Source organism: Lissotriton helveticus, chromosome 1_1, assembly GCF_964261635.1.
Source record: "Lissotriton helveticus chromosome 1_1, aLisHel1.1, whole genome shotgun sequence".
NCBI classification, from domain to species: Eukaryota; Metazoa; Chordata; class Amphibia; order Caudata; family Salamandridae; genus Lissotriton; species Lissotriton helveticus.
In genome coordinates, this window is record NC_136057.1 from 1,354,853,864 (window position 1) to 1,354,877,582 (window position 23,719).

Here is a 23,719-nt window from a genome sequence, read left to right on the forward strand (position 1 = left end):
TCCGGGATCCCCGTGCATGGGCGGAAATATTCAGTGCTTATGACTTTGATGAGGATACCCCTGGTAGAGAACTAGGATTACAGGTACGTAACTTATCCTTATTCCATGCTATTTGCTGTTTGGTGTAGGATTCTCCCTTTTGGGAAGTGTTTCCATTGTTATGCATGAAGGACTATTTTACATTTGAAAAGTACACTCTGCCATTAAACTGTTTATCGCATTCAATTTATTTTGTTCCACATGCAGTCTATACAGAAAGCAATGCTGTTTTCATATTTTTCTGCCCAACACTGGCAGAATTGAAAGGTTTTGCTTTAATGTGCTAAGTAGCATTTGTGCATGTGGTGTTTGCAAATAGCAATTGTAATTGCCAGTGATTGCATGCGTTAGCACATTGAAGCCAGACCTCCTTGCTTTGGCAATGCTTGTTACTTAGTGCAGCAAGTAACAATAAAAAAATCTTGCAAGACATCAGAGGTCATCACAAAAGAAGAACAGTTTTGTAGTGCTCTAAGGTAAGAGCCTTTCCTGTACATGGGCCCTCAAGGCCTGGATTTTGCTTGGTGCCGGTTATGTGCAGTAGGTCAACTTGGCAGGGAGAAAATACATTTTGGGTGTTGAATTTATGCTAATTTACAGCACTCTGTGAAATGTTAACTGTAGGATACTGAACAAGCAGCTGCTGGATGGTACTATTACTACACCAGGGAAAGAAACGTAGAAAAGATGCTTTCACAATTACATGAAGACTGCAATATACCAAATACTGTGGCACTGCAATATGGATATTGTAATATGGATATTACTACTCTTTTAATAACATAGCTGAGTTGGTCTGCATTTCCCTTGATCCAAACAGCAGGGTGGAGTAACTGGTCTGTTTTATCATTTTCATATTCCAAAGAATCACTTGCCTAGAGACTCGGAGACAGTCACAAACCCAGGGCTTCCTCTCTTTGGTTGTTGGATGAAAGCTAGGCAGTGGGCTTCATGGAGGATAGCGGTAAACAACACACTAGAGATGTAATTTTAGGTGGTTGCCTGCACCTCCTTATGGTCAAACATGTCCAAATAGAAGTCTAGCTTATGAAAAATTCAGTATACGGGAGCCAGAGTAGTATGTGGGTTTTAGAAGGCATGCAAGAGGCAAGTGTGGGTGGAGGGTTGTCCTTGGCTTCTTGCTCAAGTACTGCTTGGAACCTAGGGTTGAAGCTTGAGATCAAAAAGTGACATATCTTGGAGTGGCCATGATGGAGGTCGGAGTGGCCAGGCTGCAGTCAAGCTTCTCATCAGCTTCTGTTAGCCACTGGCTGGCGGCAGTGACGTAGATGTTCCTGTCCTCCTCGATGCTCTCATAGATCCCGTCTACCTTGTAAGGATCTGGGTTGTAGCGCTCGCCACCAGGGTCATCATCGTCAAAGTGCCGTTGAAACCCAGCCTGCCGCGACCAGTGTTTGTAGGCACCTGCTAGCCCCAGGGCCACTAGGACAAGAATCACAAGAGACACTCCCACTCCAGTGCCCAGGGCAGAGTGCAATGGGGCGGGTGTCGCGTGCACTGGTTGAACATCTACAATCGTTTCAATGGTGTGCCCAACTGAGCACTGCCTGGCACTGGGGGCAATGCATTTTGCCACATCTGTGCTCAGAGGGATGACACAGACCTTGTAGTCTCTGCCCGCCTGCAGCTGGTGAATATCCACTTCCGCCAGGGCCCCAGTCACCCAAAGCGCTTGCATGGCTTCTCCTGCACTGTACCGCACTTCAAAACGGTCCTGGTCGCCAGTTGCTGACCAGGTGACGGCCAATGTGGTCTCTCCATTCGGCTTCACATCCACACTGCGCATCCTGTTGGCAAAGCATGGGTCCCATGGTTCAGGAAGAGCTTTGCTTGTCGGCATTGGGTGCTGCAAGGGTGACAACGGGGTTGTTCTGGTGGTAGCCACGACTGTGGTTGCCTTTTTGCTTCTGTTCTCCACGTCCAGCGGAATAGTCGGGTTTGTTGATTGCACAAAACCCCCTCCGCTCCTGTAGGTGGCAGTGGTGACTTTGGTACCGAAAGCGGGGCATGTCAGCTGCTGTATCTAGAGAGAGGTGTGAGATGAAACTTAGATGTGAATGTATTCAATTTTGTGCACTATTATCAACTAGCAGTCTTGCCACATCATGTAACATGAAAATGACTGAATATATAGCTCACCACTCATTTCTGTAAAGCGCACACAATAAGCAGATGTCCCTCTAGAGACCGCAAGTTAAAGTCCTTCATATTATTAAAAATGTCTCACTCTTTGCCCATGTCCCTGAATGTCCCCACACGTACGTCATCACATTCACATTTTCTCCCCATGCCCCCTAAGTTCCTGACATTTTTTGAGCCCCAATGTCCTGTCACTGTCTGTACAGGTGCCTCGCTTTGGGGTCCCTCACACTGCCACCACTTGGGCCTCGAAATCCTAACGCTGCTTGCCCGTGGGTATATTGTCAAACTCCTCAAACTGTATTTCTCTGCACTCCAATTTCCTCCACTGCCTTGACATGAGCCACAAGTTCCCCACACCATCAACAAAAAAACTACTTACTTGCTAACATTTTACACCAATCTTTTTTCCATGGGTAAGTGTTTGTATATGTCACCAGGGCTCGAGTCGGGGTACCACGCGGGTGGACGGCGTTCCCCCACTTATTTTACGGGGTGGATGCCGTCCCCCCTGCCAAACAGCTGGACTTCACTCTTTGGCCTCTCTGAGACAAGGAGCTCAGAGCTCAAAGCACGCTGCTCACGCGCTGACTTCTCAGATGCAATCGCATCTAAGGGGTGATCGAGGGGAGGCAATGAGCCCGATGGTGCAAGCCATCTTTCGTGACGTCACTTCCGGTGACAGTGTCCCCCCTCTTCTTTTTTTAGGACTTGTGCCCTGTATGTCACATAATTGCGCTGTGGACGGGAAAGAGTTTAATTATGGCCAGGGTTGAAAAAAGTGTGATATTACACTTATAGAGTGCATAATGCAAAAAAAGTACAGTCAGGGGCGTAACGCAGGCCCACATGGGGCTGTGGGGGGGCAAATGTTGAGGAGCCCTCTAGCTCTTCATGGGGCTCCATTCAGCCCAACTTTAATGAGTACCTGGGAGATACTCGAAGCTCAAGGGACTCTCTTCGCATTCTTTATGGGGCCCCATCATTTTGCGTTGCGTCACTGACCGGATGAAGCGTTAGCTCCTTCCGGGTCATACCCACCTGGATTGAAAGCTAGCTACCTCATTTACAAGCAGCAAGAAGGTGGGACCTGGACGGAGTATCTTACCAGTGTTTTCGTATCCTTACAATGTGACTGACCCCTCGTGTAATAGTCCATGCGCCAGCCAAAATGCTGTGTTTGGGCCAGTCGAGCATTTATTTTATTTATTTTGTTTGCAGAGGAAGACTTGCTTGGGTAATGACCTAAGAGTTTCACATGAAAACTGCAATTCCAGAAAACGTTCCTAACTTGTGGTGAAAGCTAGGGTAGGACATGTCAGCAATAGAGCCTGCATTTATGTCCAAAAAGATATTGTGGAAGGATGATGCAAAAGTCAGACCTATCTTTCAGGGCAACAAAATGGCCTTATTTTTAGCGTTGTCAGACTTCAACCAAAGGACACACTCAGATCTTGTTTGTTCTCCAGGGGTAGTAAGAGGGCTCCATGGTGATAGGCTCAGCGTATATGGTGATGTGTATGTCAGAGCTATTGAGTGGGGGCGCCCAAAGCTTAGCCCAGCAGCCCATGGTCCGTGCAACTAAATATCAGAGCATCGAATCCCAAGGCAGTGTAGTCTTGAATCCATTTCAGGTCTCTTTAATCCTCTACCAGACGCTTCCTGCCCTTTTATCTCACTCTTGCAGATTCCTGCTTTCTCCCTTTATGATGGTTTCTCAGTCTTTCTCTTCCTTTGTCTTTCTGCTTTAATTGATGTTCTCTGTCTTGCTGTCATGTAAATGTCTAAGGTAGAAAAATGAGTGGCGGTCCCCAAACATGATTGCCGGTGCCCCCTCCTGCTCAAATTAAGCATTGCATCCAGTACTCCTTAACCAACCTATTCAATAAGGGTACATGGTGCAAATTGCTCCTTAGATGTCTCAATCAAGTTTTCATTTTTCAGGCCATCATCCCAGAAATGTACAAGGAGGTATTTCTACCTCACACTGCTCTGAATCCAGACCGCCAACTCTGGAATAATTTCCATGTTTGATCCTATGGAGGAAGACTTTGGTCTTTGGATAATCCAGGGACTTGGATTGAGAGGGGCGTGGCTTAGGAGCAGTAGCTCTGCGCGATGAGTGACAGAGCCAGATATACGTGCCACCCCCTGCGCATTGACATTAGTTCCTTTCTTCCTGCATCCCTTGAAGGGGGTTCTGGAGCTCAGCTCCCAGGTTTTTCGGTCTTCCGACAACTTCTAAATGTTCTTCTACCGTGTGCTAGGGAAGATATCTTCCCTGAAGAATACAGGCTTAAAGCAGGAGTGGCCCGTGTAGGTAATAGCAGCGGAGTGGGGACTCGACAGGCGACGAGGGAAAATGAATTAATAATTTTAAAAATGTCCTTCGTCGTCGTCTTTCAAGTCCCCACCCCACCCTGCCTCACCGCTCTTACCTGCAGGGGCCGCTCCTGGCTTAAAGCCATGCCAAATCTGCAGGAAACAGATCACAGTCACGGACTGTAGGAAGCTTGCTCTCTAAATAGTGCACCAAAACGAGGCACACACTGTGCGGAGAGTCCAGGTAGCCCTTACTGGTTTACAGAGGAAAAAAATGATAACACTAAGGGCCAGATTTACCACTTACTCACGCAGCAGCTGCAAATGCTGCACTGCACGATAAGGAGAGAGTTATATTTACTGAATAATTGCACTCTCCTTCCTTTTCCCTAGCGTTGGCACTGAAATCAGCTGCTGTGCGCCCCGGAGACACCTTTACACTATAGTGCAAGGGTGTATCTGTGAGTCTAGTCTAGATTTTGTACTGGAAGGATAGCCTTCCAGTACAAAGTAGTATGCATAGATTGACTTTAACCCTTTTCCCTCTTTGTATGTGTGCTGTACAGTGCAGCAAAAGTAAAAAGTCGGAAGAGGAAGACGAAAGGAAAGCCTTTCTCCTTGTTTACACCTACTATAAAAGGGCACAGTTTTCTGAAGCTAAACCTTGTCTACTTTATTTAGTAAATAGGGTTTAGCGTCACAAGCCTTGGGTGGTCGCCCATGCTCCACCCATGGTATGCCTTCTTTGCGCTAAGTATTGCAACTCCGCGCTATGCGCTGCTTTGTGTTACTTTCAAGTTATTTCCAGCGCTAAACAAGATCCGCTGACGACTGGTGGCCAGGGCATTCAAGTTACTTCACCACCGCCAGTGGTTATTCCGCCGCCTGTTGCGCAGGAGGAGAGATCAATCAATCAATCAAAACATTTGTATAGCGCGCTACTCACCCGGAGGGTCTCAAGGCGCTTGGGGAAGGGGGGTCCGCTACTGTTCGAACAGCCAGGTCTTGAGTTGCTTCCTGAAGGCGAGGTGGTCTTGGGTCAGGCGGAGGTGGGTGGGGAGGGAGTTCCACGTCTTGGCGGCCAGGTAGAAGAAGGATCTTCCTCCCGTTGTGGCTCTTCGGATGCGGGGGACGGCTGCAAGGGCGTGGGTGGTCGATCGTAGCTGGCGGGTGGGAGTGTAGAAGTTCAGTCGGTCGTTGAGGTATCTTGGGCCTTGGTTGTGGAGAGCTTTGTGTGCGTGGGCGAGGAGTCGGAACGTGATTCTCTTGCTGACGGGGAGCCAGTGCAGGTTTCTCAGGTGTGCGGAGATGTGGCTGTGTAGGGGGATGTCCAGGATGAGTCGTGTTGAGGCGTTCTGAATGCGCTGGAGTCTTTTCTGTAGTTTTGCAGTGGTTCCGGCGTAGAGGGATTTGCCGTAGTCCAGTCGGCTGGTGATGAGGGCCTGGGTGACCGTCTTCCTGGTATCGGTGGGGATCCAACGGAAGATCTTACGTAGCATGCGTAGGATGTTGAAGCATGACGAGGAGACGGCGTTGACTTGTCTGGTCATCGAGAGGGAGGAGTCCAGGATGAAGCCCAGGTTGCGTGCGTGGTCTGTAGGTTTGGGTGCGCTGCCCAGGGCAGGGGGCCACCAGGAGTCGTTCCAGGCGAAGGGTGACGATCCCAGGATGAGGACTTCCGTCTTATCTGAGTTCAGTTTCAGGTGGCTGTCCATCATCCACTTGGCTACGTCTTTCATCCCTTCGTGTAGGTTGGTTCTGGCGGTGTCTTTGGTGAGGGAGAGGATCAGCTGGGTGTCGTCGGCGTAGGAGATGATGTTGAGGTTGTGTTGGCGTGCGATGGCCGCGAGGGGGCTCATGTAGATGTTGAACAGTGTGGGGCTGAGTGATGATCCTTGTGGTACGCCGCAGATGACTTTGGTGGCTTCTGATCTGAACGGGGGGAGGCGGACTCTCTGTGTCCTTCCGGTGAGGAAGGAGATGATCCATTCAGTGCCTTCTCCTGGATTCCGATGTTGTTGAGGCGCTGCACTAGGGTGCGGTGGCAGACTGTGTCGAACGCCGCGGAGAGGTCCAGGAGGATGAGGGCCGCTGTTTCCCCGTTGTCGAGCAGGATTCGGATGTCGGCGGTGGCTGCGATGAGGGCGGTCTCGGTACTGTGGTTGGCCTGGAAGCCGGACTGCGAGTGGTCGAGGGATCCATTCGTTTCAAGGAAGGCGGCCAGCTGTCTGTTGACGGTCTTCTCGATGACTTTGGCAGGAAACGGGAGGAGCGAGATGGGGCGGTACATCGAAAGTGAGACTGATGATCAACCTAAAGTAGGTGAGATCAGTCAGGGTCCAGACTTAGTTGGCCAGGAATGGGATGACTTTGTTGCTCCGTCTTTGCTATCACCTTCTTCTCCCCCAGTGAGTGAGTTCTCCCCCAGGGATTATCTGGGGTTTCCACAAATTACTGGAAAGGGTTTTTAGAAGATTCAATTTGCCTTCGCCTATGGTGCAGATGGAATGCCTCCTTTATGATTTTAAGGACCCAGGTAAGAAATCGGTTCGATCCATACCTATCGTGGATTATATATGGAATGAAGGTCTGAAGATTATAAGGAATCCGGCATCAGTTCCAGCTGTGTTGCCGAGGATGGAAAAAAAGTACAAAGCACCTGATTCTGCTCTGCGTGTTTAGTTGGTCATCCTCGGCCGGATTCGGTTATAATGCAAGCTGCACAGAGGCGCTCCAGGAATCCGCAATTTCCCTGTTCGGTGCCGCCGGACAGAGAAGACAAGCGGATTGACAGCATTGGCAGGCGCTCTGCTACTATGGCCGCCTCTTCCATCAAGGCCTCGAACGCCTTAGCGATATTAGGATGATACGACAGTCAGTTATGGTCAGATCTCGCACCTCTTCTTGAACATCTACCCGAAGAGAAAAAGAAGGAAGCGAAAGACCTCCTACAAGAAGGCGCTAGAGCTTCTTTGGAAGTAATTGATGCAGCAAAGGATTAGTCTTTGATTGCGTTCAGACAGATGACAGGTGCTGCTGTCCTCCATTGACAGGGCTGGCTTAGAGCAACATCCTTCCACCCTGTAGTCCAGTCAAAGGTTTTAGACATGCCCTTTGACGGAGAGAAAATGTTTGGGAAACACGTGAACGTGGAGCTACATGGGATCAAAAAGGATACTGAGACGGCGCGCTCTTTAGGCACGCTGCAACAGAGGTGTTTTGAGTCATTTCATGGAAGTAGAGGAAGAGGACAGTTTCAACAGAAATCTTCCTATCAGTCATACAGGTTTCAGCCGTATTCCCAGCAAAGTTATAGACCGCAATATGGAGGACAACAACAATAGCACTTTTGTGCTTCCAATGTGTCAGCAATCAGCGAGATGCAAGCCTTCAACGCGACGAAAATCATAAGATTCCTCTGGACAGCAGTGACATTTTTTATCCACTAGCCACCTCACCTCGACTTCAATCTCTGCAGTCTCATAATCTTTCTTCTTTTCTGGGCCAATGACAGGCCATTACGAAGGACAAATGGGTTCTTAACATCATCCATCCGGGCCACACTCCTCCTCAAAATCGCCCCTCAAGAAGGATACATCATCATCTTCTTTTGTTAAAGTAAGAAATCTCGACCTTGTTAAGAAAAGAGGCAATAGCAGGTGTTCCTTTCAGTCAATGAGGGAAGGGCTTCTAATCCAGTGTCTTTCTCATAAAGAAAAAATGTGAGAAATGAAGACAGGTCATGGACTTCAGGCAGCTAAAGAAATACATCAAGAAACAATCATTCAGAAGGTTATCCCTGCAAGAGATTCTCTTATTGGTGAACAAAGGGGATTTCTTAGCGTCCCTTGATCTCTTGGATGCATACTTCCACATTCCCATTCACGCAAAGCATCGCCAATTCCTGAGGTTCGAGGTGGCTGGGGAGCACTACCTGTTCAAAAAGTTGCCCTTCGGCCTTCGCTCGCCCCCCCAGAGTTTTCACGAAATGCATGGCTTCGGTAGCGGCCTTTCTAAGAAGGCAGGGCCACCAGGTTAATCCCTACCTGGACGATTGGTTGGTGAAAGGGCCTTCTTTCCGCTCTGCAAGAGAATCTACACAGGGTTGTTAACAGCTGTTTAAGTCTTTAGGCTTGCAGCTCAACGTAGAGAAGTCAAGTCCGGTTCCAAGTCAGAAACGTATTTTTCTCTGAGCGATTCTGGACACCAGGCTGATTAAGGCATTTCCCATATCAGAACAAAAACACAAAATAATACACTTAGCAACCCTTCTGCGTGCAAGAGAGTCCAATTCTGTGATAGTGTTCAAATCTTTACTGGGGATGCTGTCATCCCATTTATTCCAAATTGCTGGCTGCACATGAGGACTCTCCAGGAGAAGTTAGACATTCAGTGGATTCAGGCGCAGGGCTCCTTCGAAGACACCATCCTTATCTCTCAAGCAATGAAACAGGCTCTGTCATGGTGGGAGAAAGATAGCAATAACTCTCCATGTCCCTTGTTTCAGACAATACAACCCAGTTATGTTGTGGACGGTTGGAGGGCGCATCTTCAGGAGTTGCAAATCCATGGAAAATGGTCTGTGCAAGAAATGCAACTGCACATCAATCTCTTGGATTTAAAAGCAGTTTTCCTGGCACTGCAAGCGTTCCTTCGTAGGATCAAAGGCTCCTCTGTTCTGGTAAGAACAGATAACACCACAACGATGTTCTATCTCTCCAAACAAGGGGGCACCAGGTCTCTCACGGTATCGGACCAGGCCCAGGAAATTAGGAAATGGCTTATTCAGCACAAGATAACGTTGCAGATAGAGCATGTTCCAGGCGTGGACAATAACTGGGCGGATGCTTTAAGCAGAACCAATTCCCAGTGTCACTAATGGGAGATAGATTGGAAGAAGCTGTTGTGAGTGTTCAAACTGTGGGGTACTCCGAAGTTGGATCTCTTTGCGACAGCAAGCAACAGGAAGTGCAAAAGGTTTGCCAGCAAGTTTCCTCATGCCAACTCTTGGGGAAACGTCTGCAGATTCAGTGGGCGGGGATGTCTGCCTACGCTTTCCCGACGTTTCCCCTCATCTCAAGGGTGCTGAGCAAAATAAAAAAAAGGAACAATGTCGTCTCATAGTCATAGCTACGGCACGACCGAGGCACTTTTGGTTCCCAGAGCTGCTCCTATGCTCAATATCGCCGCACATTCTCTTTCAACCATTGCCAAACTTGTTGTCCATGGACAACAGCCAAATTGTTTATCCTCAGATTAAATCTCTGAGTTTATCTGTTTGGAACCTTACTGTAGGAGAGTAGGGTCTGCTTCCTATGGTCACCCCCACTTTTTGCTTTTGCTTTACTGGTTTTCGACTTAGATGTGGTTGTGGGCCTGCTAATCAGACCCACAGCCCAGATGCACTCTCTCTAAATTCACACCATGTACTCTAGGTACATCCACAATTGTGAATTGGTTCACCTTATCAGCCCCTGTAGAAGTGTACCCTAGGTACTCAGGGCATAGGTGTACCAAGGCCTACCAGGGGCTGCAGCATGTATTATGCCACCCCTGGCTGGCCACTCAAACTGACACAACTGGCTGATCACTCAGCTGGGGCAAGGTCGTGTAATCACCCCTTGCTTAGGTATAGTATTCCTATATCTACCCTTATATATAGACACACAGTAACCTATAAGTCACTCCTATGGCAGGCCGCAACAATCCTGGAGGCAGAGTGCTTGGTTATGTGTGAGATGGTGCTCTAGCATGAGCTGAGCCTGTCTGCAGCTTGCGGAACCATGTCCTTATAGCTGTTCTATGATATCACCATACCATATACGCTTAAGTGCATTATAATCCTCGCGGTTGAATACTAACTTTGGTTTGGCTTTATCTAAACATGTCGTGTAAGGTGTCATACGCTTTGGAATTCTACCCCCTCGCCAATATTGGCGACGGGGGTAGCATTCCACCCTTCTAGAGGGAGAAGACATGTTAGTTCTGACTATCCCGGTTAAAGTCAACCAGAGCCACAGCGTCACAAAATGGACGCTGCTGCCACAGACACAAGTCTGACCTCCTGCTGCTGACAGGACTTTGTGTATTGGGACAGGGAGGGCTGAATAGAATGAGACACTGCCTGAAGCACACTAGGTGCTTCATGCATACCCCAGTTCAAACCGGTTGCTGGGGCACTCCAGCCCCAGCTCTGGTACGAAACTGGACAAAGGAAAGGGGATGTAACCACCCCCCTTCCTGGTCCCACCCATAGGAGGGACCTAGGAACGAATCCAGCCCCTTTTAGCTGTATAAAGGTAGGAGCTGTGTCCCTAGACTTTAGATTTGATCCTGAACTGAAACTTGAACGAAACTCTGGACCTTCGACATTCTGCTGAAGCTGAAGACCGAAGAATCTCCCTTGTGGCCAAGGAGTGACCACCCTGGGCAACCAGGCACCATCCAGCAAATCAACGGCTTGCTTTGTCAGCGTTCCCGCCGGGACCCGAGCACAGAGCCTGACAAGACCCAGACTTCCAGACCTCTCTGACCCTCTCTTCACGTCTGCAGCATAGCTGAGATCCGTGGAGGCGACGAGACACGTGAGACCGGCCATCTTGAAAAGTCCACGACTTGCTAACTGTGCAGCTCCTGAGGTATCCTCGAAGCTGTGCACTGGGGATTGAGAAGCCCCGAATCCGAGCTCCACCTGCACCGAAGATCAGCCCTCCACACTCCACGACTTCTGCGTGGGGCCCTTCTGCTTGTGTTCTGCTCGACGCGTTGTCCGGTTGCTGGCCCGTTGGCTAGTAGCCTCTGTGATGACAATCCTTTGAAACCAACTCACTGGTCTGGTTGCTCAAGACTGGCCCCTGCCTCCCTGCAAAGGTGAGGCACCTCAGACCTTGCTGGTCTGCATCAGAAGCCTTCTTTGTATCCTGCGTGGGTTGCCTTTGCCAAGGCTTGTTGACTCCAATCCGGCGGTCGACCCCTCCATCTGCGAGAACCTTAGTGTGACAGCTCCTCTCCAGCATCTGGTTGTCCTCGACGCCTCCTGGTCCGCGTGGCTGAAAAGACAAGCTTCACGACAGCACCTGATTGCTCCTCGACGTTGTCTGGTTCCTTCCTGGTTCCACCCGGTCACTGGCTAGTGACCCAGACTCTGTCCCCTCTGCTCTCAGGTCCTCTTCATCCTCGATCCGCCCTTGGATCCACCCGGACATCTTCCTTCTGGTCGCCTGCAGCATCTTTCTTCACAGGCTCCATAGACTTCAACGGCGAAACCCGACACATCTTCACACCTATGCACCCGCTTCCTGTGGGTGAGGTAACGCGAGTACTTCGGTGCTCCCAAGGGTATTGATTATCCAAGTGTCTAGGTATTTAGTTGTTTCCTTCTAGCTAGACCGGAAGTGTCCTAAATCCTTCTTTTCCTAACTTCTAAGTTCCCATTGACTCAACATTGACTCTCGCGTGTGTGTAAAGACACTGCACGCGCCGCCTGTGGGCCTCCTACTCCTAACCTAAGGGTCAGATAGGGTAGCCCCAGCGATTCTCTAGGCCCTAGGCCTTTCCTTTTCTCTAGTCGTGGTTCTTATACCACTTACTTAGTATATGGTTTTACGCGCCCCTAGGGCCTGACTGTAAATTGTGCTATTTAAAGTATTTCTAAGAGTAACTTATTATGTGCTTGTGCCTCTGATCTCATAAAGAGTTCAGAGGAGTGTGTTAGTGAATAAATACATATATTTTTTATATATATCCTGTGTGGTGTCCTTTCATTTGATATTCAAGGGGTTACATATGGTAAAACAGCTGGCTTTACACGCCCTCAAGAGTCTTTTAGCCTAAGACTGCTCTGTCCACGCTACCACTAGGATAGCTGGTCTATAAGGTTGACTTACAACCATCACCATAAGGGTTGTTTGGACTGGTGCAAGGTGTTCACTAGAATAGTGAACATCATATACCAGGCCAACTTCTCACACTTACGACTATGAATTCACAGATTTAGACATCGCTCCAGATTGCAAGTCCATCCTTCAGCAGGCTAGAGCTTTGTCCACTAATTGGGCATATGCTGCAAAATGGAAAAGATTTTGTCACTGGTGTGTAGAAAAAGGCATACATCCTTTACTCTCAAACTCTCTGAGTTTGAGAGAGAAAACCTTCTGCAGCTACTTGATTCCGAGTCAAATCTCTTGACGGCCCCAGAAAAAAGAAATACGGCGCGCAAAGATAACACTGAATTATTGATGTATTCATTTGCCCTCTTTTTAATAGTCTTCTGCTATGTTCTTACTAGTCGGAGGTCTGGCATCTGTTCGTTGGGGAGTCGCCTGTAAAATGTACTATGTTACAATACTTTTTTTTGTAAAACAGTTCTAAAGTTGTAAAGTTGCAATCAACATTTATGGATGGAAAAGGACTCCAGCATTTTGAAACAAAGCGTCCTGATTTCTGAATAACGTACAAAATCGATTTATTCCATCATGAACCTCAAACGATACATTACGGGAGATATTTCAGATTATGCTCCATATTTTTGTCCAGAGATTTTTGTAAACAAGGACCAGTTTGCATTAACTATACACTATTATTTATCATCAAACCAGAATGGAGAGTACTCCTTGGACTATCCACCAAGCCGGGTTGGATAGTCCGAAGAGTACTCTCCATAATACAGGTGAACACAAACCAACATGGTAACTAGTGGATACTGATGAGGAGAGAATTGGAGTTTTGAGATACGACTTTTAGAGAATTATACATGGCGATACTCGGAAATGAGCCCTGATAGTCAGTGATGCCAATACATCAATCTGACGAATCACGTGTTGGCTATGGCTATTGAAGACTATTGATGGTTGGCGATTGAAGACTGTTGATGGTTGTGGAGTAGAGAAATAAATCGACCTGAAAGCAAGAAGACTTGGGCACACTTTTATTCATATATTTGTTGGTTGCTCAGGACAATCTTTTCACTATTATTTATCAAAAGCTGTAAGAATATTCATATTATATCAGAGGCTGAATTGTTAACACTAGTAGGCAAATCTAACTTGTAAGTCAATCTCATTAGAATGTCGGAACTTGGAGCCCTTTGATGACAAAAAAATAAAACTACATGTCCCACAATGCAAAGTAATGTTGCCAGCAAAGGCCTTGACTAACTTTTGTAACACATGATATGGCATCACTTGGAGCTAGCTTTCTCACCAGGACGGAGAAAGTTCATTGATTTTGTACTCGTTTTAAAAGCCTGTTCAAGTTATAAATTTTGGTTCCTTGGCGAGCAAAATTAAGTAACCAACATCACTTTCTTCCCTATACTGGTCCGACTTTGGCATGGGATAATTGGGCCCAGGCTCAGAGTATCAATCTTCAGGAGGAAGCATGGAGCTGTCTGCATTAAGGTTGTGCAAGAGAATGCAAACGTAAAAGCTGCATTTTCTTCAAACAAAGCCATACACCTGGTCTGTTTTCGGCGTCTAATGACTAGACTGTTATACACTGAAGTTGAAGACCACATTCATGTAGTCTTTCATTAGTGTCTATAGTGGCTGGGCTTTTAAGCATGGTAGACTGACTCCACGTACACCTCGTTCTTCTCCAGTGCAGTTTGCTGACGTAGCAAAATGTCGTAGTAGGACGCAAAGTGATCTTTTTTCCTATATGTTTACTGGAAACTGAAGAAGGACTTTAACGCTATCCTTATCCTTTTGCAGATAGACATGGCAGCCTGGCCTCCTTGTATTCTTCTTTGTTGTGTTTGTTCATCGCTCCGGCTGGTTAGAGGCAGGTAGGCCCATGTTTTAACGGCACTTCTGTGCACAACATATATTGCGGCAGCATTTGTTGTTTCATTAAAAAAAATATTAAACGTGTAATATCCCCGGATATATTAAAATTCGATACTTTTTTTGTTCTTTTTTTATTGCGAAGCATGAATGTTGTACCAATAAAAAATATTTCTTCCCCTGGCAGTCGTAGCATGAGTTACACCCAGGTCAAAGATGATTATGTAATGTTGGTGGGTGTAGCCAATAAAAAATATTTCTACCCCTGGCAGTCGAGTTACACCCTGGTCAAAGATGATTATGTAATGTTGGTGGGTGTGGCCAATAACCACACAAGGCTGGTTGAGGAGTTTAAGAGGGTATTTATTAATTATATCAGGCTTAGAGAGTGCCGGGCGTGTATCTGCTCCGGTCGCTGAACTCGTGCTGAATCGCGCATGCGCAGTGTACACAAAATGGCGATCACGCGTGCTACGTGGTGACGTAGCGCGCTTCAGCTAGACCGCAACACTACATACATCCTCTTTTTACAATAAAGGAAAACTTACAGTCTTGGTCTGTAGGGAGTCATCCTGTGCCCCCCAGTTCATAGTCTCTGTACCGGGAGGGTCTCACCACAACTCTGCCCGCCCGGGTGCGCCTCACTGGGGTGGATGGTTCTCCCCGCCAGCTGTTCTCCGCAGGGCTCCCCACTCTATCCTCCAGGGCGCCAGTTCTTTCTATTCCTGGGCTCACGCTCTCCTCTCCCGGCAGTTCCTCCCTTACCGGGTCCTCATCGCCTTCACTCCTTTCAAAGTTCTCTTTAGATCTTGAGATCTCTGCCTCCTCTGGAGGTGATTCTTCTGCTTCCCTTGCCTCCTTCTCTTGTCGTGTTTCTTTGGTTTCTTCATTGGTCCATCGTAGTATTTTATTGCATTTGGACATGCGATCCTGGGACCACACATTCCCATCGCTGAGCAATGCGGCTCTGTCATATACTTCTTTTACTTGCAGGGGTGAGGAATATTTATTTATTTATTTATTTATTTAAAGAGTTTTATATAGCGCGAACAGGACCCGTGGGTATCAGAGCGCTTTACATATTATGAGGTAGTAAGGAGATACAACTTATACAGATTAAATGTAACAGTATCTATGACAATACAAGACAATTAATTACAATATCTACATTATTCTTTCCGTGGCCTGAGGTACTCTGATTTTGGACAATTAAGTTCAATTATTCCTGTATCTGGGCTTGTAATTTCCATCTTCTTCGCCCTTGTAGTATAGCTCTGCTTTTAAGTTATAGAGTAGCCAGCTAGAGTTAAGGCAGCAATTTGCTCATTAGAAATATTTTCGTTTCCTTCTTGAATGTTGCTGTGTTTGTTATCTTTCTGATGTTTGGTGGAAGAGAGTTCCATATTCTAGGGGCAGCTCCGGAGAATGCTCTATCATAAGTTTTTTTCTTTTTGAATATGGGTGGTCTCAGTACCAACTCCTTAGCACTCCTAGCAGGTCTGTCTCCTCCCGATAGAACTATCTTGTGGGCAAGATATCTTGCAGTGTTGTAGTGAAGAGCTTTGTGGGTGATACATGCTATTTTTAACTGAATTCTGGCTTCATAGGGTAGCCAATTTAAAGCTTTGAGGTGTGGAGAGATATGGTCGAACTTCCTTGAGCCGGTTATAAGTCTTGCTGCTGCGTTGAGGCATGCTTTTAGCGGAGCAGTGGAGATTTGTGGTAAGCCTGCTAGTGTAGAGCATCCATATTCAATCCTAGAGATGACCAGTGATTGTACAGCTAGCTTGAGATCTGCTTCTGAAATGAAGGGTTTCACCTTTCTTAAGTAGTTCAGGTGGAAGCGGGCGCTTCTTGCCATGGCATTGATATGTACTTTCATATCCAGATTCTCATCTAATGATATTCCTAGGGATTTAGCTGAGTCGACCAATGTAGGGGTACAGTTTAGCGCAGTGATCATTTTGGCCCAGTCCTTAACTTCTGTGTGTTTCTTAGATGGAGAAATTAGAAGGAATTCTGTTTTTTGAGCATTTAGTTTTAGGTGATTGATTGTTAGCCATTTTAACGTCACTTCTAAAACCTCATTCATTAACCTGATGTCTTCCAATGACGAGATCTTGAGGTATATCTGCGTGTCGTCTGCGTACATGTGATAGGAGATTTTGGAGTTACGCAAAATTACTGTGAGCGGTTCGATGTATAAGTTGAACAGTGCAGGAGATCGAGTGGATCCTTGTGGTACTCCAATCGTGTTAGGACGGGATGTTGAAAGTGATTGATTGACTAAGAATCTTTGTGTTCTGTCCTGAAGGAAAGATTCAAACCATTTCAACACCGTACCGGATATTCCCATCCTATCCTGTAGCCTGTTTAGTAGCTTCACGTGGTTCACCGTGTCGAATGCCGCTGATAGGTCTAGAAGGATGAGTAGACATGATCTATTTTGGTCTAGGGCTTGTAACGCATCATCAACTATCTGTAAGATCGCTGTTTCAGTGCTATGTCCTGCCCTGAAATCCGACTGGCATTCATCCAAAAGAGAAAAATTGTCTATGTGTTGGTTGAGTTGACTCTGCACACATTTCTCTATTAGCTTGGCAGGTACCGGAATGTTAGTTACCGGGCGGGAGTTGTTCGGATCGTCTGGGTCCGCAGTCGATTTTTTGATAATGGGGACTACTTGACCTGTTTTTAGGCATCCAGGAAGAATCCCTTGAGATAAAGAGGCGTTGACAATTTTTGTCCATATGGGAATCACGGCCTGGTCGATTTCTTTTAAGAATTTCGATGGGAGTGGATCGCTGTAGTGGTTATTGGGTTTAATTTCCCGTAGAGTTTTGGCAATGTAGTTTTGGTCCAATAGCTTGAAAGAGTCCCATTGGGCTTTGTTTTTAGCTTCATTAACCTTGATTAATGTATTGGAAATGTTTGTTTGAGTTTGGTTTTCTAGGTAATCCGCTGCACTTTTGAGCTCCTTTTCCAAAGTGTTGGATTTGTCTGTGAAGAAGGTAGAGAAGCTTTCACAGTTTAGTTGTGTTTTTGTGAATTCTTGGTTCGTTTTGGCTGCCTTGTTGGACTGTTGTTTCAATATTTCGAATAATTTATGCGGTCTATTTTTGGCGGTGTCTAATTCCGATCTGATATATTCTTTTTTGGAGTTGAGGATCTTTTTGTTATACTCTTTTCTGGTTTTTCTTAGAGATTTCAGAACAGAAGAGGAGGGGTGTAGTCTCCATTTTCTTTCCGCCATTCTCAGTTTACGTCTTTCCTCATTAAGTGTTCCATTGAACCATGGGTTTTTAATCTTCTCTGTGATTCTTTGCATGTTAAGAGGTATTGAGGAGTTGACTATATCCGTTATAGACGTATAGTAGTAGTCGGTTAGATCATTTACGTTTTGTATGTTCTTTGGCGGTTGTAGGTCTTTTTCACAGCCTTCTAGTAAAAGCTCGATGTTCGAGTCTTTCGTGTCCCTCACCCACTTTTTAGGTCTGTTCGGTTGAGTGTGATTGTTCTTTTTCCATGTAGGAATCGTGAATGTTATGACATGATGGTCTGACCAGTCACAAGGCTCTATTGGTACACCTGATATGTTCTTGTTTTTTTAAATTATCCAGTCCAACGTAGCTCCTTTCGATTGAGTTGGCTGTGTACATAATTGTGAAAGATTGAGTTCAGCTAGGAAATCTTTAAAGGTGTTTATTTGTTTGTCATTGTTGTTGTTCCAGTGTAGATTAAGGTCTCCTAAGAATATATTGTTTCCATCGGAGGTATGATTTGCTGTGATTATCTCCATTAATTGATCTATGAACGGCATATTATTACCAGGTGGGTGATATAGTGCATGCAGGGTGCATGATTGGTGGCTGTCCGACCTTATCTTTAGCCCTAGGTATTCACATTCTTTGAGCGGTTCTGATTGTATTTGGCCTATTTCTATACCCGAGCGATGTATGCAGGCTATGCCACCCCCTTTCTTAAGTTGTCTATCCAGTCTCACGATGTTGTAGTGGGGGGGCACTAGGAGGTCCAGAACTGGCGATGATGATTCAGATAGCCATGTTTCAGTGAGGATTGTCACATCTATTTCTTGGCTAATGATGAGGTCGGCTATGTCTGAAGCATGTTTAGCTGCGGATCTGCAGTTGATCAAGAGGCATTTCAGTGATTTATCTATGTCGTTTACGGACGGCATTTGTGGTTCAGGGAAAACCTGAACTTGTTGTAAGTTATTGAGGTTGGGTTTCCGGTCATTCGGTCTAGGCTTTCTGTTGACGTTGATCTGGACTGTTTTGATTACCTCTTCTCTATTGTGCTCCGGCATCTCATAATCTGTTAGTAAGGATAATGTTTCTTTTTCCGTTAGGTCCTTTGGTGTTCTGTCTGGTCTATTATGTCTATTTGATAGAGGCATCGCCATCTTCTTACTTTTTCTTTGGGAGTAAAGAATTAGTTCTATGATGTGCTCTATTTTTTTGTGGGTGTTTTCAGTATTTTCATATAGTTTTCCTATCTTAAGCAGAGAGATTTGAATGTCTTGCGACATGATGTTTATTTTTATTCTAAGATCTTTGAGCTCTCTCTTGGTTTGAGGAGCTGTGTTCGTAACTATTCTCTTTTTGTTGCGTGATTTGCCGATTGATTTCCCTTTTTTCTTTTGATCCGGTCTTTTTAACAGAATTCCTGCTTTTTTTTATATTATTAGTTTTGTACGTGTAAGATAGCTTAGTACACGGTGTTCTTTCTGAGGTTCTTTGCACTTCGTTAGGATTGGGTGTCACTGTGTTGGGATTTTCTGTATCTCTGCCTTCACGATCTTCATGGAGTGGCCTAGATGAAGAAATTCGATTTTCTTCTGACCTTCTTTGTTGTTCTCTGTGTGTTGCGAGGCAGTTTCTGTTCTCTCTGTTTCGTTTCTAGGTGTTGTGCTTTTTATAAGTCTTGAGTCGGTTACTAGCGTAGATTCATCTTTCTTCTGATCTTCTTTGTTGTTCCCCGTGTATTGCGAGGCATTATCTGTTCTCTCTGCTTCAATTCCCGGTGTTATGCCCTTTATACGTCTTGGCTCTGTTACTTGCGTAGACTGTTGTATATTTTGTGATTCTCTGATTATCATAAGATCAGTAGACGTAGTATTCCTGGTGTCCGGTGTGTCTTCTAGACGCGTTATGTACTGGTTCGTTCTTGTGTTCTCCGTGTAACCTTTTAATGTATGGAATATCTCATCAAATTTTTCTAACTCGCGATTAGAGGCTTGTATTAGTATTATACCGTTCTTGTATATAGTTATGTTAAGGTCAGCTCTGCATCTAAGGGCTGGTTTAGTCTTGATTTTTGTGCCATGAGGAATATTGGTGAGGGACACTACGTTTAGTACGTTTGAAATGACATCTCGCCATTTCGCAGTTTTCCTTGTAAAGAATATCAGGTCATTTACTTTAGTGCCTCCGACTCTATTATGCGAGGGGTCGGAGATCAGCGTGTCTGGGTTTCTCCTCAGTAGGTTATGTTTGAATTTTTTTGCTGCCTTATTAGAGATTTTATGAGGATATCTTATGCTGTGTGAGTTAATGCTTATTCGTTCAAGGCAATTGTCCGCCATGGTATTTGATTTGGTCGTGCACGTTATGAATATAGTGATGTTTTGTAATAAACTGATCGAGATGAGAGATTAATATCCTTTGGGATATGTTAGACTTTCCTTTTCTTTCAGCATACCTTTTGTTTTGTCTGTGTCGCCCGAACAGAGAGTGGAACTCTTAATTTATCAGTGATTCATTGTAGTATAGAGGCATGTTACAAGATGGCCGCCGATTCTCACTTGTAGTCCTCTTTCCCTTGTTGACATCCGGTGTTGTATAATGGTCCTTTCTCCATCTTGATTGTGTACTAGTCCTCTTTCCCTTCTTACTACACCCTGAGTTATTAGCTGGTTCTTTGAGGATCCTCGGAAGTCCTTCCTCTGTCTTTATTGTGTGCAAGTCCTCTTATCAATGTTGATGGGCTAGTGATTAGGTGTCCTCGGTGGCCGCCATTTTAAGGTCAGGCACTCGGAGTCTCTGGTTCCTTTGTTCTTTACTTTCCCATGATAATTTATTTCTAGATGCCTTCGACTGGTTTGAATGCTTTTTAGGGATTTATTAACACTGGCGCTCACCTCCAGTTGCGTGGGGTTCTGCTGTAGATCATGCTGTGTGCGCCCTCTTGCTTCTTTGTGCCCCTGGATCGATCGGTGATTTGCGGTGTCTTCACTGCGCTCCGTGTGCTGGCCAGTAAAGTAAGTCTGCTATTCGTGCCGGAATGCGAGGCTCCGGAGCCTGATTGAGGCAGTGCGTCCCGCGTGGACCGGGCGATGTGCGCTAACTTTTTTCTGCTGCTCGCACCTCCTGCACAGCTCTGCTCCTCCTTAAAGAAGGCTTCGAGATGTGTGGTGAATTCCCTGGCAGCATAGGCTCCCTCCTGCCGCGTATGGGTTGAGGCAGATTAGCGGGTGGTAGACGAACGAGAGAAAGTCAGCGGCAGGGCAAATAAGGACGTGTCGGGTGGCGATCGCCTAACGGTCTCCCCGTGCGAGGATATTTGCTGTCTCCTTTCCTTTTCAGTACTGCCAATTTAACTCTCACCCACTCCCCTTTCTCCAATGCGGTTTCTTTAGTGTTTCTCCTGCGATTATACTGTTCAGTATAAATTCTTTGGGCATTCTCCAGGTTGTGTTGTACTACTGCCCGGGACCACTTACTGGTTATAGTCTTCTCCTTCCATACTATGTTGTCTTTGGTGAAAGGTTATCTTCCTCTTAGGATCATAAAAGGGCTGTACCCGGTACTTGTAGGGGTGATTCGATAGGCCCATAACATGCTTTGGATTTCTTTTTCCCAATCCTTTCCCATAGCAATGGCGGCTTGGATGGTACCCATTATTACCCTGTTGAATCTTTCTACTTGGCCGTTGCAGGCAGGGTGATAGATGGAAGTATGCTTGGTCTTGATGCCGTTCCTCTCAGCAAACTTGACCCACTTGTCTGAGGTGAATTGAGGGCCATTGTCACTGAGAATGGATCTGGGAATACCTTCCCGTAAGAAGGTGGATGTGAGGAATTTAAGCACTGTATCGGTGTCCATTTCTTCTTGGATATGTACCTCCGGCCATTTCGAGTATCTGTCCACTAAAACACATAAGTATTTGGGAACGCCTTGATGGTCCAACACTGGTCCTAGGATATCCACAGACACCTCTTCCCACGGGTTGCTGGGATGATCGAACTTCCCCAGCGCCGGCCTCCGGGGTTTCAGGGTTTTGTCTACTTTTTGGCATTGGTCACATTCTCTCACATGCCTTTCCACTTGGAGGTCCACTCCTGGCCACCAATACATCTGTTTCGTCCTCAGTTTAGTCTTCACAATCCCCAGATGTCCTTCATGCAGCAACACCAGCAGATGTGGTATCAGTTCCTTCGGTGGGACTACTCGGTCTCCTCTGTACACAAATACACCCTCGTCTCCCAACGACAATTCTTCTTGAACCTCATAAAAGTTCTTGAGTTCTGTCTTCAGCTGTCTCTTTTCGGGCCACCCTTGCACTATGTTCATCTTGACTTCTGCCATGTCTTGGTCAGCTTCATAGGCGTCCTTCCACTCTTGTCGGCTTATTACTCGCTCTGGGTCTTCTGTTAGGGCTACCATCTCTTCTCTCTCTTCACTTTCTCTCAGCGCTTCCTCCATAGCCGACGCCCTGCTGAGATAATCGGCTATCCTGTTCTTGTTCCCTGGTATGTGTTCCACATCATAACGGTAGTCTAGTAACTTCAAAGTCATTTTTGCTATCCTTGGCGTGGCAATCGCATGGCCGCTGGACGTCAATACTTTCACCAAAGGTTTATGGTCTGTTCTGAGTCTGGATCTTGTACCCCATAGGAATTGACGGAATTTGCTCATGGCCCACACCGCGGCCAACATCTCTTTCTCAATTACACTGAACTTTTGCTCAGTGGCAGATAATGAGCGGGATGCGAAGCTGAGGGTTTCCAGTGTCCCATCTCCTTTTTCTTGCATAAGGACTGCTCCCAGTCCCTTCTCGCTGGCGTCGGTCGTCAACACTGAGAGTCTCTGGGGGTCGTACCCTTGCAGGGGGACCACTTGGCTGATGTCCTTCTTCAAGATGTCAAATTCTTTTTGTCCATGCGAAGGTCGTTTTGTCCCTTATGAGCTGCCTCAGGTGGTATGTCTTGGTGGCAAAGTGCTGCAAAAACTTACTGTAATACTCCGCCATTCCTGGAAAAGATCTTATTTCTTCTTTATTGGAGGGAGCGAGAGCATCATAGATGGCTTTCACATTCGCGCGTTCTGGGGTTATACCATGTTCTCCTATCTCGTGCCCCAAGTAGGTGACTCAGGTCATCCCAAACCTACATTTTTCCCACTCTGCCGTCAGCCCGTTTTCCTCCAAGATCCGCAGAACTGCACTCAGCTTCTTGTTGTGATCTTCCAGCTCCTTTCCCATCACAAGGATGTCATCTTGGAAGTATTGTATTCCGTCTGTGTCTTGGAACAGGCGATGCATCCGTTTCTGGAAAACAGCTGCTGCAGAGGCGAGGCCAAACAGCATGCGACGGAACTGGTAACATCCGAAGGGTGTTATGAATGACGTCAGATTCCGGCTCACTGGATGTAGCACTACCTGATGGTATGCCGAAGATAGATCAATGGTGGAAAACCATCTTACTCCCTTTGTTCTTGCCAGCATTTCCTCTATGCGTGGTAGCGGGAATTTCTCCACGATGATGCATTTATTTAATTCTCGGAGGTCCACGCACAAGCGCACTTTGCCGTTCGGTTTCATTACAACCACCAGTGGCGCAAGCCATTCCGAGCTGTCAATTGGTTCGATAATTCCATTTTTCTCCAGTCTCAGAAATTCTTGCTGTACCTTCTCTCTCATCGCCAGGGGTATGTTCCTCACTTTATGCGATACCGGGACGGCGTTCTCTTTAAGCGCTATTTTGTGAGTGAATTTTTCCAGTTTCCCGACTTTCCCTCCAAAAACCTTCAGGTACTCCTTCTTCATCTTCTCAGTGTCTGGCCCTTTTTCCGGGGCGGTCATTAGCACCTGTATGTCCCTGCCTGGGTCTAATTGTATCCCTAGATCTCCTTGGTCCATCCAGCCTAGGACCGATGGTCCTTTCTCCGCCACATATAGTTCGCACTGGGCACTGCGTCCTTTGAATTTGATTGTTGGGGCGCGGAACCCTACCATCGGGATGGGTTCTCCGGTGTATGTGACCGGTCTGATGTCGGGTGGTTCCAACCGCAGGCCTAGACGGGGGCTGAATTTCTCTTTCCACACTGACCTTTGGACTATGGTGTAGGGTGATCCGGAGTCCACTACGATGGTGATTTCCACTCCTCCTATCCTCA

General features: G+C 46.4%; 1 protein-coding gene across 1 annotated transcript in view; it reads right to left on the reverse strand.

Annotated features, from left to right (window-relative positions):
* Nucleotides 1–207: 207 nt before the first annotated feature.
* Nucleotides 208–23,719, reverse strand: part of LOC144772897 (uncharacterized) — a 64,297-nt gene continuing 40,785 nt past the window's right edge. Inside the window, exon 4 of the mRNA XM_078657573.1 lies at nucleotides 208–2,083. Coding sequence (XP_078513699.1) covers nucleotides 1,220–2,083 — 864 coding nt within the window. The 3' untranslated portion in view covers nucleotides 208–1,219. The remainder of the gene's footprint in view (nucleotides 2,084–23,719) is intronic.